The sequence below is a fragment of the Saimiri boliviensis genome, chromosome 3 (genome assembly GCF_048565385.1).
Source record: "Saimiri boliviensis isolate mSaiBol1 chromosome 3, mSaiBol1.pri, whole genome shotgun sequence".
Classification (NCBI taxonomy): domain Eukaryota; kingdom Metazoa; phylum Chordata; class Mammalia; order Primates; family Cebidae; genus Saimiri; species Saimiri boliviensis.
The window spans coordinates 2,368,152-2,383,171 of NC_133451.1; the positions used below are offsets into that span (position 1 = coordinate 2,368,152).

Genomic DNA, 15,020 nt, shown 5'->3' on the forward strand with positions numbered 1-15,020 from the left:
GATCATATCACTGCACTCCAGTCTGGGCAACAGAGCAAGACCCCACAGGGTGCAGCTCAGTCCCACAAGACGGACCCCTTCAGATGCTGATCCCAAGTCCAGGCATGGTCTGTGCTTCTGTCCAGCTGGCTACAAACTGGGGCTCCCATGACCCCCTCCTCAAGTTGGGTTAATTTGTAGGGTGTCTCATAGAACTCAGGGAAACACTTCATTTATTGTCCTGGCTTATTTTTAAAACTTGACGTGTAATAAGCAATACCACTTATAATATCACGAAAAGACACGAAATACAATCATCCCTCAACGCACGCAGGGCACAGGCTCCAGGACCCCTGGCGTATAACCTGTCTGTGCACACTCCAGCCCCACAGTCGGACCCGCGGAACCTGCACGGCCCTCTGTACACGTGGGTTTTGTGTCCTGAGAATACTGTATTTTAGATCTGAGTCAGGTTGAAAAAAATGTGTGTATAAGTGGACCCGTGCAGTTCAAACCATGTTGCTCAATGGTCAGCTGTGCTGGCGGTGAGGGGGGCCCTGTGAGATGCCCCAGAAAGCTGGGAGGAGCACCGGGGAGCACCCCTGGATCTGGGAGGAGGAGAGGCCAAGCGGCTCCCCTGAGGGTGCTCAGCACAGACATGGGGCAGGATGAGTCGCCATGTCGCGGGGCAGCCGGGACGAGGCTGGGGACTGCGTGTGGGACCCACATGGAGGAGGCTGGGGGAGGAAGGAGAGATGGGAGGAGGGGGGAAGAAGGGGAGGTGTGGGAGAGGGAAGGAGGGCCACAGAGGAGCCAGTGGGATTCGAGGAGAGCCAGAGGCAGGGCCCCGGAGCTGAGTGGATGGAAGTGAGGCCCAATCGGATGATGCTGAGGGGTCTGGACAGTGTCCAGTTCCTTCAAAGACCCCAGCAGCAAGGAGAAGAACGTGAGTGCTTAGGCCCCTAACTGTCCCCGGGAGCACTCCCTTCCAGATCCTTCTCACAGGACACTTCTCACTGCGACACACCCCAATTAAGGCCCCTGGCAGGGGGAGCCTAGGAAGGGGCCACCTAGCTTGGCAGCCCTCCAGCCCCTCCCCCAGCTCTCAAACTCACTCAACACCAGGCTTCACCATCAGTGCCGTCAACAAAAAAGCACACAGGCTACAGAGCACATCAAGGGAACAAGGCCCTTTCCCAAAGGCTGCCACGAGGGGCAGCATCGGTCCCCCTTCCCCACTGGTGGAAACACGGGCAGGCCCAGCACCTCTCCTGCGTGGCTCCAGGGCCCCCAGCACCTGTCCCCTGGGCAGAAGCTTCCTCTAACCTGAGCTCCTGAGGGCAGGGACTCTCCCCACCCACAGAGGCCATCCCCAGAGGGGCCTAGGACATCTGTTGGAACATCTGAACACACAGGATGGGGGGCTGCCACTGAACAGCCCAAAAGAGAGCCCCGAGCCTGATCTGGCCTGAAAAGCTGTCCTGGCCCCACACGGAGCCCAAATGCTGCGGAGTGCCCCCGTGGCAGGGCCAGGCCCAGGGCTGGGCTACAGCCAACTTGGCCGCTATGCAGGAGCCCCCCGAGTAGGACTCTCAGGACCCCAGTGACGCAGTGATGGCCTCCCCCTGTTGGGGGAGCACGTGTCAGCCCCCACCTCCCACGGCTGCAAGGATTCAGCAAGACCCTGTGGGTAGAACACGCCGAGAATATTCCGGAACTTTGTGAAAACCCGTCATCGTCACTTGATAAAACTGCACCACGCTGTTTGCTGTTGTGCTGGAAATGCCTCTGAATGCTTGGTGCGCTCGGAAGAAAACCTCGGCCAGGGTATTTTTAGCAGCAGCTTCCAGGGCCATCTCTCAATGACGCAGCAGATGCCGGCAGCGCCGTGAGTCAGCGTTGGGGTGTGACCGCCACATGGTACCCGAGCTCTGCATGAGCACCTGGGCAGGCCCACCCCTCCCACGCCAGCTGCTCCTGGGCTCAGAAGCCAGCTCTCTCTGCACCCCCTGCCCCCGCTCTCCCAGCTTCTGCTCCCCCAAGCGTCCCATGCTGTTCCTCACTTCCAGCCCAGCTGTCCACCCCACACATCCCACCCGGATGGTCCCTCTTCTCGGGCCTGGCTTCTCTAGCACCTGACCCAGAGAACGCCACCACAGGGGCCAGCAGGTGACAAAGCCTCGCTCTACTGAGGACTGGCCACTCTGTCCAACGCCCAGCGGGGCCAGCCAGCCTCTGCTGCCCAAGGCTCACCTGGCAGGAGCGGAACTGGCTGACCAGCAGCGTGCACCGCTGGGGGTCCTTCCGCCCGTCCAGGCTGTCCAGCTCCGCGGCCACCTGGTTCAGCTCCTCGTCGGCGTAGTAGAACCGGGCAAGCAGCTGTGGGTCCGACCTCTGCAGGAGAGAGGGGCCGGGGGCGTGAGTGGCTGGGGAACTGGAGGGGACGCCTCGGCCGTGTGCGGGCTCAGCCTGGGCCCTTCCACGCTGAGCCGTGGCCGGCTCTTTCATCAGCTTTCCAGGCCAGGAGCTGGAGGGAACAGCTAAAGCTGAGGCTCAGGCCGCCTGCTCAACCCCTGACCCAAGCGTCCCAGGCCCCCTGCATTTCACCCCAGGGCTGTGGGGAATCCAGACGCTTCGCTACACCCAGGACACAAGATCCTCACGCTCCCTCTTGTGGAGGAGAACCCAGAAAAAAGGGGCTCTGGGAGGAGTGGGGTCACAGGGGAGGAAAGCAGCTCTTAGGGAATTTTTTTTTTTGAGATGCAGTTTTACTCTTGTTGCCCAGGCTGGAGTGCAATGGCACAACCCCAGCTCACTGCAAACCCTGCCTCCCGGGCTCAAGCAATTCTCCTGTCTCAGCCTCCCAAGTAGCTGGTATTACAGGCACCAGCTACCACACCTGGCTAATTTTTGTATTTTAGTAGAGATGGGGTTTCACTTTTTTGGCCAGGTCTCAAACATTCCTGACCTCATGATCTGTTCACCTTGGCCTCCCAAAGTGCTGGGATTACAGGCATGAGCCATTGTGCTTGGCATATATATATATACATATTTGAGACAGGGTCTTGCTCTGTTGCCCACCCTGGAGTACAGTGGCACGAGCATGGCTCACTGCAACCTCTGCCTCCTGGGCTCAAGAGATCCTCCTGCCTCAGCCTCCTGAGTAGCCGAGACTATAGGCACATGCCAGTACATTCAGCTAATTTTTAATTTTTTCTAGAGTTGGGGTCTCCTGGTGTTGCCCAGCCTTGTCTTGAACTCCTGGCCTCAAGCTGCTCTCCCATCTTGGCCTCCCAAAGTCGCTGAGATTATAGAAGTGAGTCACCGTGCCTGGCCTGAACGTACTTTTATCAAAGGGCCTCCTGACAGTCACAGAGAGAAAGACAGAGGAGAGGGGAAGGTGCCACATCACACCCAGTGTCCCACAGACTCCCATCTCCGTCCGGGCATTTCCTCCGTGTGCTCTGGCCTGCTGCCCTCCCCTTCCCTCTGTGTGGCCTTGGCCAGGGTCCCTTTGTCCTGACTTTTTCCTGGTCCACCAGTCCTCACTCTCTGGATCAGCTCCAGACGCTGGCCCAGATGCCTGGGGTGGGGAGAGCGAACCCCAGTGAGGCTGAGCAGACCCACACTGGGCCATCCACTGCCCCGCCTGGGCTTCGGCGATGCCGCAGGCACTTGTGACCTGGGCAGCCAGTGGGAAGCCATCCGGGACTGTTCCCAGGAGGCTGCCACAGCCTCTGCACTCACTCGCTCACTGGCAGATGCTACCTGCGTGCCCCCTCGGCTAGGGGCGGATCTGGGCCTGGGATACAGCCATGAGCAAGACAGACCCAGACCCCACGCCACGCGCGTCAGAGAGGGAGGCGGGCACGGGCTGCTGTGTGCTCCCACCCTCTCAGCTCCACTGCTGCGTCCCTGCGCCTCGAGCCTTTCTGGAAGTAAATACATCCCCTCTGATGGCCCAGCCAACCTCGGAGAGCCACGAGGTCACGGTCACCTCGAGACCCACCCTCTGAAGAGATGGGAAGAAGAGTGGGGTTGGGAGGCAGGAGAGACTCTTACCTCATTCTGCTCTACCGCCTGGAAGGAAAGACAGGGAGGCGGGGAAGAGCAGACCCAAAGGCCCCTCTCCACCCTTCCACGGGGCGGGAGCCCCAGGGAGTGCTGTGCCTTTCAGGCCTCGTAGCTGTCACCTTACAGACAAGCAACTGCACCCTTGACCTTTGCCTCGGATGCAGCCCCCATCATTCCTTTTTTTTTTTTTTTGAGATGGAGTCTCACTCAGGCTGGAGTGCAGTGGCATGATCGCAGCTCACTACAAGCTCCACCTCCCAGGCTCAAGCAATCACCCTGTCTCAGCCTCCCAAGGCCCTGGAATTACAGGTGTGCACCACCACATCCAGCTAATTTTTGCATTGGTAGTAGAGACAGGGTTTCACCATGTTGCCCAGGTTGGTCTCGAACTCCTGACCTCAAGTGATCCGCCTGCCTGGGCCTCCCAGGGATTACTGGCATGAGCCACCGTGCCTGGCCCGGTCCCCAGAATCCTGACCCGGCTTCTGGGACGGCCACCAGCTTCCCCTCCTGGGCCCGGGGCCTGCCAATGCCCCTCCTCGCTCCCAAGGAAGAGGGGCAGAACCAAGAAGAGCACCTTCTTACCAGAGGACAGAAGAGCCTTCCTGCCACTTCCGGAACCAGGAGGGAGCACAGCCCCTTTGCAAAGTGGGGCTGAGCTGGCAGCCTGCCCAAGGCCTGCATGAGAACCGCTGGGCCTGACACTCAGCTCAGGCATCAGAGCCACCGGCTTCCTTCTGGCCCCAAACTTGCCAGCTCACTTCACAGCAGAAGCGGGAGGGTGGGAGAAGCAGGGGCCTGGAGGGGCCAGCCCCGCAGCAGACGCCTGGCTGGGACTGCACTGGACCGGAGCCGTCACAGTCCCTCGCCACATGCATCCCACAGCCCCGACTGCAGCTTGCTGAGGAGACACCATCTGGTGCAGCAAACAGGCCAGGTACTGAATTTAGGGCACCGCATGACGACACCTCCCAGGAGCTAACCCTCGGCTCCAAGAAAGAGGACACGACAAGGGGCCCCGCAGAAACCCCCAGAAAGAACCCAGAATCATTTGCCGTGGCACCAAAAACCTCACACCACCTAAGGAGTTCACAGCAACACCCAGGTCAACAGGGCCCCTTGCTGTCAGGCAAACGGAGGAGACGGCTCAGCCGCAACGCAGGCGCGGGCGCGTGAAAGGCTGATGGCAGCATGGTGCCGTCACACGAAGCCCCGGACCGAAGAGGGGACTGAGCCTCTGAGCACAGAGCGGGGTGCACACACGTCCCCTCAGCTCACTCACGCAGTTCCGCTCCTGTGCTCTGCAGAGGCCGAGAACCACCATGCGTGTTAGCACATGAATATGTACATGTGAGTGCACGTGTGTACGGTACATGCATGCCCCGTGCATGGCTGTGTGCATGGGGATCTGTGCGCTGTGCATGTGTGTGTACATGCACGTGCACCTATGCATCTGTGTGCCTGTGAACGTATGTGCAGACATGAACATGCATGCGTGTATGCACGTGCTCCTGTGGGACCACTGCAGCAGGTGTCAAGATGAGCTCCCAGAGGAGTGAGGTGTGTGTCTACTTGGCAAGGTAAAAGCTAGAAAGGGGTGCTCATCACCAAAATAAAAGGCATGGGAAGTAGGGAACCCTTCAGGGATGGGCCTGGTGCTTGACCCCTCCTGGCCGTGGCTCATTATCGGGGATGCTTGGTGCCCCTGCAGGGAAACCGATTCCCTGCTGCAGAAGGCAGCCTGTGCGTCTCCTGTGAGGAAGGAAGCAGTCCCTGCCTTCCTCTCTCGGGGCAGCCGAAGCCTCTGAAAGGTGTCCCATGGAGCTGAGGGGTCACTGAGCTCACAGGCTGCACTGCCAGGGCTGCTCGCTGGGGGGTGGGCCTGGCGGCGGATAAGGCAGATTTGCTGTTTGACCTTATCATGGGCTAAACTATGACTGCCCCACAAGTTCAAAGATTGAAGTCCTAACCCCCGGGACTCAGAATGTGACTGTGATTGGAAACAGTATCTCCCCGGTTTTTTTTCTTTGAGATAGGGTCTTGCTCTATCCCCCAGGCTAGAGTACAGTGGCGTGATCACAGCTCACTGCAACCTTGCCTCCTGGGTTCAAGTGATCCTCCATGAGTAGCTAGGAGGCCAGGTGGGTGCCATGACGCCCAGCCAATTTTTGTATTTTCTGTAGAGACGGGGTGTTGCCACGTTGCCCGGGCTTGTCTGGAACTCCTGGGCTCCAGCAAGTCGTCTGCCTCAGCCTCCGAAAGTACAGGGATTACAGGTGTGAGCCATAGCCCAGCCCAGAGATAGGATCTTTAAAGAGGTCATTACGGGACCCGGCCTCAGAGGGACCCGGCCTCAGAGGGACCCGGCTTCAGGGGACCCGGCCTCAGAGGGACCCAGCCTCAGAGGGGCCCGGCCTCAGAGGGACCCGGCCTCAGAGGGATCCATCCTCAGAGGGACCCGGCCTCAGAGAGACCCATCCTCAGAGGGACCTGGCCTCAGAGGGATCCATCCTCAGAGGGACCCACCCTCAGAGGGACCTGGCCTCAGAGGGACCCGGCCTCAGAGGGACCCAGCCCTGCCACGCAGTGGTCTTTGACTTTTGGCCTCCAGGACTGAGGGAAGAGAAATTCCTACTGTTCCAGCCACCGAGTCTGGAGTCCTTTCTTGTGGCGGCCCAACCTGTGTGGAAGGCCCAGGAGCAGGCTAGGGAGCCAGGCCTCACCCAGCACTCCCCCACCCCATGCCATGCAGGAGGGCCCGGGAGCCTGGACACCCGCTTAGCAAACCCTGCCAGGTGACCGTCCTCCAAGGTATAACCCTAAATCCATGGGCCTGTACCACTCTGAGGAAGCTGCTCTTGGGGTGGGCTCAAGCTTCCCTGAAAGACCTGAGGACCCCCGAACATCTGGAAGGACAGCCCCCCTTAGGCCCTGGACCCAAGCCTCAGATCCTTTACCCACCCCAAGCAAGTGCACGCGACTACAACAACCTGTGAGGCCATTCGTGTTCTCTGTGATTTGAGGAGGCCTCCATGATGTCTGCAGCATGAGCTGTGATGGTATAATTGCCTGTGCACAGCGGGAAAGGGGCATTCTCAACAACGTGTCCAAAGCCACCGCGCCTGAGGACAGGGAAGGAAGCACTGGGCATCCCCACGATCCAGGAGGAACAACACTCGCCACACCCCACACCGCGGTCACACTGCTGATGACATGGCATCAGTGCCCACAAGCAGATGCCCTGCTGCTTTACCTTGATGTCCATAAAGACCTTAAAACCAGACCTACGAACGTGTCGACTGTCTGTAAAAAGAGCTGTAATCATACACGCTCCCACGCACACACACACACAGGCATGCGCACACACACACACAGAGGCATGCAGACACACACACACACACACAGGCATGCACACACACAGGCACACACACACACAGGCATGAACACACACAGGCACACACACAGAGGCATGCAGTCACATGCACACACAGGCACGCACACACAGAGGCACACACACACAGGCACGCACACACAGAGGCACACACACACAGGCATGCACACATACATGCACACACACAGAGGCATGCAGTCACATGCACACACAGGCACGCACACACAGAGGCACACACACAGGCATGCACACATACATGCACACACACACAGGCATGCACACACACACACAGAGGCATGCAGACACACACACACACACAGGCATGCACACACACAGGCACACACACACACACAGGCATGAACACACACAGGCACACACACAGAGGCATGCAGTCACATGCACACACAGGCATGCACACACAGAGGCACACACACACAGGCACGCACACACAGAGGCACACACACACAGGCATGCACACATACATGCACACACACAGAGGCATGCAGTCACATGCACACACAGGCACGCACACACAGAGGCACACACACAGGCATGCACACATACATGCACACACACACAGGCATGCACACACAGACACACAGAGGCATGCAGACACACATGCACACACACAGGTGCACACACAGAGGCGCACACACACAGGCATGCACACACACAGACCCATACAGAGGCATGCAGACACACACACACACACGCACACACACACACACACGCACACACACACGCACACAAAGCCTGTCCCTTCAGGACTGGTATTTCAGAGGAAGAGGCCAGGGTTCCCGCATGGTCCCAGCAGTGCCTGGGTGGTGCTGGGTCGGGAGCAGGAAGGGGTCTCTATTCCTTTTGTCAGTCATCCCACCCAGACCCCTCACTGTGAGCAAAGACCTCCAGACAGGGGTCCCAGGAAATGAATTAACACAGTTCACAACATTCAATCTGTCCTGACGAACAGAATCCAGAAGAAAATTTGGGGTACTAAACTTCCATTTCTAAGTATGCAGAGTATGAAGCAAACAATTATAATCTCAGTCTACTCATCACTTAGTGCTAAATCCGGCCGGCGTGACTGGGCTCACCCTCAAGCGAGCCTGCGGGCGGGACACGCCTGGGGAGGGGGCGCTCCAGCACTGACAGATCCTCTCCTTTGGATCCGAATCCACCAGCTTTATTCAACATTTTACAATCTCATTTTAAAGTCCGTTTTTAAATGTCCTTAAATACAATGTCCACAATAAAGGGAATCAATTGATGTAAGTAGGAAGTATTCACCTTGTTTAAATTTTTGAAATAAAAATTGTAAAATAATAAATTAGAACCTAGTAGAATTCTCTTTTAAAGCCACACTGTGTCAACATTTTCTCAAAGATTCACTCATTGCTGTGAAAGAGTTCACTGTTGAAAGAAGTCAGGAATCAACACCGTGCGGAAGGCATTTCGTTCAGGTCAGATGACGACTGAACAACGGACATCCTCAGAAAAGCAGGAGAAAACACACACCACCTCAGCAGTACTCAGTTCAAAAACGCAGGATGGACTGAGCCAGGGCTCATCTTGTAAAGCTGACGGAACTGTTAATTCGTTCAAGCCCCCAGTCCCTAACATGAGCTGTGGTTGTAGACGCGCTGCGGGCGGGAGGTGCGGGTTGGAGGCAGGCGCACGTGCGAGCTCGCCCGTCTGACCCACGTGTGATGACCTTGGAGTGCTTCCTGGCAGTTACGAGGGCTGGCGGCCGGGGCAGGGCTTATACACACGACACCACCTGCTGGGTCAGGCCCCAGCTGCCTTGAGGCCCAGGAGGGACAGGGCTCCAGCCCTGCACAGGGCACAGGAGCACAGCCCATCACACCATGCCTTCCACCCGGGCAAGGAGACTGACGCTCCCGAAGGTAACTCATGGCCAAGGCCACGTTGCTGGATGCCAGGGAGCCACATCTCAGCCTGGGTGTCACTAGGACCCTCTGGCATCTATGTGGGGAAACAGGGGGTAAGGGCCCAGGGCCGGGTCCTTTTGAAGCTCTTGCTTGCCGAATATAACGTAAATCCTGCAGGTGGGCGTCTTAAAGGGACACCTTGTCACTCCAGGGCAGCAGCATCACAGTCTTGGCCAAGCTGCTGGTGGGGAAGTGGGGATGGGAGCAGGCAGGTGGCAGGACAGATGGGAGGGCAGGCAGCATGGCCAGGCCAGAGAGGACCCGCCCCACCCCATGGCCCTGGCAAGGGAGGGAAGCCCAGCTCAGCTCCTGCTGCCTCCCTCCCCACACAGCTGAACCTAGGACATGGCTGGGCCCTAAGCTCCAGTTCCCAAGACAGACCACCCCAGGCAGCCAGCTCCCTACCCCCACACCCGCCACGCTCAGCCTGGGGACTCAGGTGGGTTTGCCTCCTGGATATCATCAGATCTCCAGGACCCAGCGGCCACATGAGGACTTCAGCTGGACAGAGGCTGGAGCATGTAGCGGTGAGGACCGGGTGTCCAAGGCCACCCTGGACCTCTCCTGGGCCAGCTTTCCACTAAAGCCTGGGTCTCCTCACTCCAACACTAGGAATCCAAGAGCATCTTGAAGAAGCCAGGGAAGAGCCTCTGCTCAGGGAACCCAAATGCAGCCCCACAGCTGTGACCCCCCCACACCCTGACTGTTCCTCAGCCCCTACCATGACCAGCTAACTGTGGAGGAAGCCCCTCGACCCCTCCACCACGGGGGAACAACCCCTCCCCAGGGCTGGGCCTGTACACTGCTGCCAATCATGGGCCCAGCCCTTCATGCAGATCCCTGAGCCCTCCAGTCCGCACTGAGGCCTGGCGTCCATGACCCATGTCCCCGAGGCAGACTTTATCCACAGCAGATGCCCCAGGGGCTGCCAGGCTGAAGCCCTGCTGACCTGGAAGCACCACCAGCCACACGCTGCGGATCTGGAGCCACAGACAGGCACGCGCTCCTGTGGTCCTGGGCACAGCCTGCTGCCATGCCCACCCCAGTGCCACTATTGGTCCTGGATGCAGCCTGCTGCCATGCCCACCCCAGTGCCACTATTGTTGCTCCTGCTCCCTACCCATCCATCCATCCACCTTCTCCACCCGGCTCTGGGGCCAGGGAGCTTTGGTGGGCATGCTGGGTCAGCGGGAGGCCTGGCAGGGGGCGGGGATGGGACTGTCCTGCCCACTTCCTGCCTTGGCCTCCTGCTGACCCCATCCACCCCTGTTCTCTCTCAGGACTCAGTACCGGCCCTCCCTGCAGCCTTCGGGTCTCCATGTGGCACCAGCTCATCGCTATCCCTGTGGCTCCCTCAACCCCATTCCATGGTGAGTGTCCCCAGCACAGCCTGACCAGGGAGCCGCTGAGACTGCCAGCTACCTCCTCCGGGAGTCAGAAGACCCTGGCAGTTCTAGGAATTGGTGGGCGGGGGCTGGGTACAGTTTAATCCCTCATATGACAGTTGATCCGTCACGTGTCAGAGCGGCATAGACACCACCTAGCTCAGGTCGCCTATGAGAGTGGCGTAGACGCCCCCAGCTCAGGTCACTTCCGGGAGCAGCATAGACGCCACCCAATTCAGGTCACCTGTGGGAGCGGCATACACACCACCCAGTTCAGGTCACCTGTGGGAGCAGCACACGCACCCCACAGCTCAGGTCACCTGTGAGAGCAGCACACATACCCCCCAACTCAGGTCACCTGTGGGAGCGGCATATATACCACCCAGTTCAGGTCACCCGTGGGAACAGCACAGACGTCACACAGCTCAGATAATAATCCCTGCAGGTACGTTCTCCGGGGAGTCTCGGGCCAACCCTGCACTCCCTGCTTTTCCGCTTGCTGGTAGAAGGTGCTGAGGACGCGGCCTCCAGAGGTAGGGAGGGACTGCCCAGAATAGCCCAGGCCTTGTCCTTCACCCTCCTAGGGACTGCAACAGCTTGAGTTAGGAAGGAACTGCCTGGGCTTTGCTTCTCTCTCCTTGCAAGCAGGGTGTCCTTCGAAGCTTTGCCCTGGGGGTCACGTGGCTGCTGAGTATCTAACCCGGGTGGCTGCTTTCACAGCCCCTCAGCCTGGTGCACAGAAGCATGTACGGTCAGCAATCCATCTGTGCTGGAAGCTTTCCTGACACAGGGCCTGGCTCTGTCCCTTGCTTCCTATCTGTGAGTGACCAACCTGCTTTGCGTCACTTGTATGTGAGTATGGAGGTCACCAGTGCATAGAGGGAGGCGGTGCTCACAGGCAGAAGTTCCTGGTATTCCCTATAACGATCTTTGCTATTCTCCACCAAGTAGGAGACTTCTCTTGAGACCAGTAATTAGCAAACCTGCTTTGAAATCCCAACCACGCCAGAGGAGGTAAGGGACTGTTCCCCAGTTTACAGAGGAAAGAGCCAAGCCTGAGAGGTTCACAAATCCACCCATGGTCCCACTTCCAATAAGCAATGGGGCCACTATTTCAAAGCCACTCACCGTGCCTGAAGGTGGAAGACTTACCCTGTGACTCAGTTTCCCTGCTCATTCCTGCTAGGTGATAAGGGTGAAGACAGCACAAAGCCACCACTGATGTTGGTGCCACAGCCACAAGGGCAGGTGGTGTACCCTGTGAACGGACGGCCTCCCCAGGCCTTGGGCCGAAGCTCCAGGCTCACTGTGGCCTTCTGGCCTATGGGGCTTACGGTGCCTGATGCAGCTGGGAAGGTGTTGCCTGGGACGTGCAAAGCCTATGCCCACTGGGGCCAGCCTGCGCATCAACTGTGTGCACCCGGCCTGGCTGCAGACCACGGATGGTGCTGAGCCCCCAGCCCCACCTACCCCTGCAGGTGCCTGTGGGTGGACAGCCAGCCCCATGCCGCCTCCAGCCTGACCTGGAACCACGGGCAGCGTGCCCTTGGTACGGTGGGGCCAGCCAGGCCACTGAACGCCCTGCCCACCCCAAGGGCACAGCCCCCGCCTCCAAGCCCTTCAAAGCAAACTGCCAGGAAAGGCTGACAGCTTTCCGTTCAATTCCCATCAGTGTCTGTGCCTGCTGAGAGGAACCCTCCACAGCCCAGACCGCGACAGGAGCCAAGTGGGAAGAGAACTCAGATGGTGGGCGCTGGGCACAGACGTTCCAGTGGGTTCCAGGTTCTTGGTCGCCTGTGCCCTCTGATTAGCATCTGCGAAATGGGCTAAGGACAAAGAGAACCCGCTTAGCGTGGACAAACCCTGTGCGCCTCGCTCCTCGCCGTCAGGAGTGGCAGCCACGGTGGACGCAGATGGTGAGGGTAACGCCCCGCAGACCCGAGGACCCCTCGCCAAGGTGGTCACGGCCTCCACAGGCCCCGCCGCGCAGCTGACTGGGAATGACAGGGGCCGGAGGGGACCGTGGACCTCCCGAGGAGGCGGCAGCACGGTGGTGGGACCCCGGGCGTCACTCCCAAGGCCTCAGGCCCTGAGCTCGAGAACAGGGTTGAGGGGACCCGGGGGTCTAGGCTGAAGGGCCAACAGTGTTTCTGGGCTGCCCAGAGGGCAGCATTGGGAAAAAGGGGGCAGGCGTCCCTGAATGCGTGGTGGGGGAGGGGAAGAGGAGAGAGAATGAGGGGGAGGGAGAGGGAACAAGAGGGAGGGAGGGGGAACAAAAGGGAGGGAGCGGGGATAGGGAAGGAGGCGGAGGGAGAGGGTCAGGGGAGAGGGAACGAGGGGGGAGGGACAGGGAGAGGGAACGAGGGGGGAGGGGCAGGGGAGAGGGAACGAGGGGGGAGGGACAGGGAGAGGGAACGAGGGGGGAGGGGCAGGGGAGAGGGAACGAGGGGGGAGGGGCAGGGGAGAGGGAAAGAGGGGGAGGGGCAGGGGAGAGGGAAAGAGGGGGGAGGGGCAGGGGAGAGGGAACACGTGGGAGGGGCAGGGGAGAGGGAACGAGGGGGGAGGGGCAGGGGAGAGGAAACGAGGGGGGAGGGGCAGGGGAGAGGGAACGAGGGGGGAGGGGCAGGGGAGAGGGAACAAGTGGGAGGGGCAGGGGAGAGGGAACGAGGGGGGAGGGGCAGGGGAGAGGGAAAGAGGGGGGAGGGGCAGGGGAGAGGGAACACGTGGGAGGGGCAGGGGAGAGGGAACGAGGGGGGAGGGGCAGGGGAGAGGGAACGAGGGGGAGGGGCAGGGGAGAGGGAACAAGTGGGAGGGGCAGGGGAGAGGGAACAAGTGGGAGGGGCAGGGGAGAGGGAACGAGGGGGGAGGGGCAGGGGAGAGGGAAAGAGGGGGGAGGGGCAGGGGAGAGGGAACACGTGGGAGGGGCAGGGGAGAGGGAACGAGGGGGGAGGGGCAGGGGAGAGGGAACGAGGGGGAGGGGCAGGGGAGAGGGAACGAGGGGGGAGGGACAGGGAGAGGGAACGAGGGGGGAGGGGCAGGGGAGAGGGAACGAGGGGGGAGGGGCAGGGAAGAGGGAAAGAGGGGGAGGGGCAGGGGAGAGGGAAAGAGGGGGGAGGGGCAGGGGAGAGGGAACACGTGGGAGGGGCAGGGGAGAGGGAACGAGGGGGGAGGGGCAGGGGAGAGGGAACGAGGGGGGAGGGGCAGGGGAGAGGAAACGAGGGGGGAGGGGCAGGGGAGAGGGAACGAGGGGGGAGGGGCAGGGGAGAGGGAACAAGTGGGAGGGGCAGGGGAGAGGGAACGAGGGGGGAGGGGCAGGGGAGAGGGAACAAGTGGGAGGGGCAGGGGAGAGGGAACGAGGGGGGAGGGGCAGGGGAGAGGAAACGAGGGGGGAGGGGCAGGGGAGAGGGAACGAGGGGGGAGGGGCAGGGGAGAGGGAACAAGTGGGAGGGGCAGGGGAGAGGGAACGAGGGGGGAGGGGCAGGGGAGAGGAAACGAGGGGGGAGGGGCAGGGGAGAGGGAAAGAGGGGGAGGGGCAGGGGAGAGGGAACAAGTGGGAGGGGCAGGGGAGAGGGAACGAGGGGGGAGGGGCAGGGGAGAGGGAACGATGGGGGAGGGGCAGGGGCAGAGGAGAGGGAACGGGGTGGGCAGGGGCAGGGGAGAGGGAACGAGAGTGGGAGCAGGGGAGAGAGAATGCGGGGGGCAGGGGAGAGGGAACGAGGGGGGAGGGGCAGGGGAGAGGGAACGAGGGGGGAGGGGCAGGGGAGAGGGAACGAGGGGGAGGGGCAGGGGAGAGGGAAAGAGGGGGAGGGGCAGGGGAGAGGGAAAGAGGGGGGAGGGGCAAGGGAGAGGGAACAAATGGGAGGGGCAGGGGAGAGGGAACGAGGGGCAGGGAGAGGGGCAGGGGAAGCGAGGGCAGGGACTCAACATCTCCCCTGGTGGGCCGCACCGGGCGGTCAGGGGGGTCAGGGGTCGGGGGTTCGCTTGGGGAGGTCGCAGGCAGCAGCCAAGAGAGTGCGGGAGGACAAGGGCGGGAGGAGGCCACGCGGTGCCTGTCACTCGAGCCTAGAGCGCTGCCTCGGAATCTGTGCGTCATGTACGGGCACTCAAACGTGCACACACAAAAAGCGGGTCCCCCCTTCCCGCACCCCCCCACCCCCCGCATGCAGCAAGGCCTCTCGGCCCACGCAGGGTAATAAGGGTGACATCGCAGATGCTGCTGCCAGCCTCTCCGGAGTGCCAGCC

At 60.5% G+C, this 15,020-nt stretch overlaps 1 protein-coding gene across 6 annotated transcripts in view; it reads right to left on the minus strand.

Moving 5' to 3' along the window:
• ZFYVE28 (zinc finger FYVE-type containing 28) overlaps window positions 1-15,020 on the minus strand; it is a 152,662-nt gene that overhangs the window by 82,095 nt on the left and 55,547 nt on the right. For 5 of the 6 annotated variants that reach the window (XM_039468454.2, XM_074395791.1, XM_074395794.1 and 2 more), the window contains one exon: window positions 2,233-2,373. The exons of the other annotated variant lie outside the window; for it this stretch is intronic. In XM_039468454.2, the coding sequence (XP_039324388.1) occupies window positions 2,233-2,373 (141 nt within the window). The remainder of the gene's footprint in view (window positions 1-2,232; window positions 2,374-15,020) is intronic. 6 annotated transcript variants of the gene reach the window in all.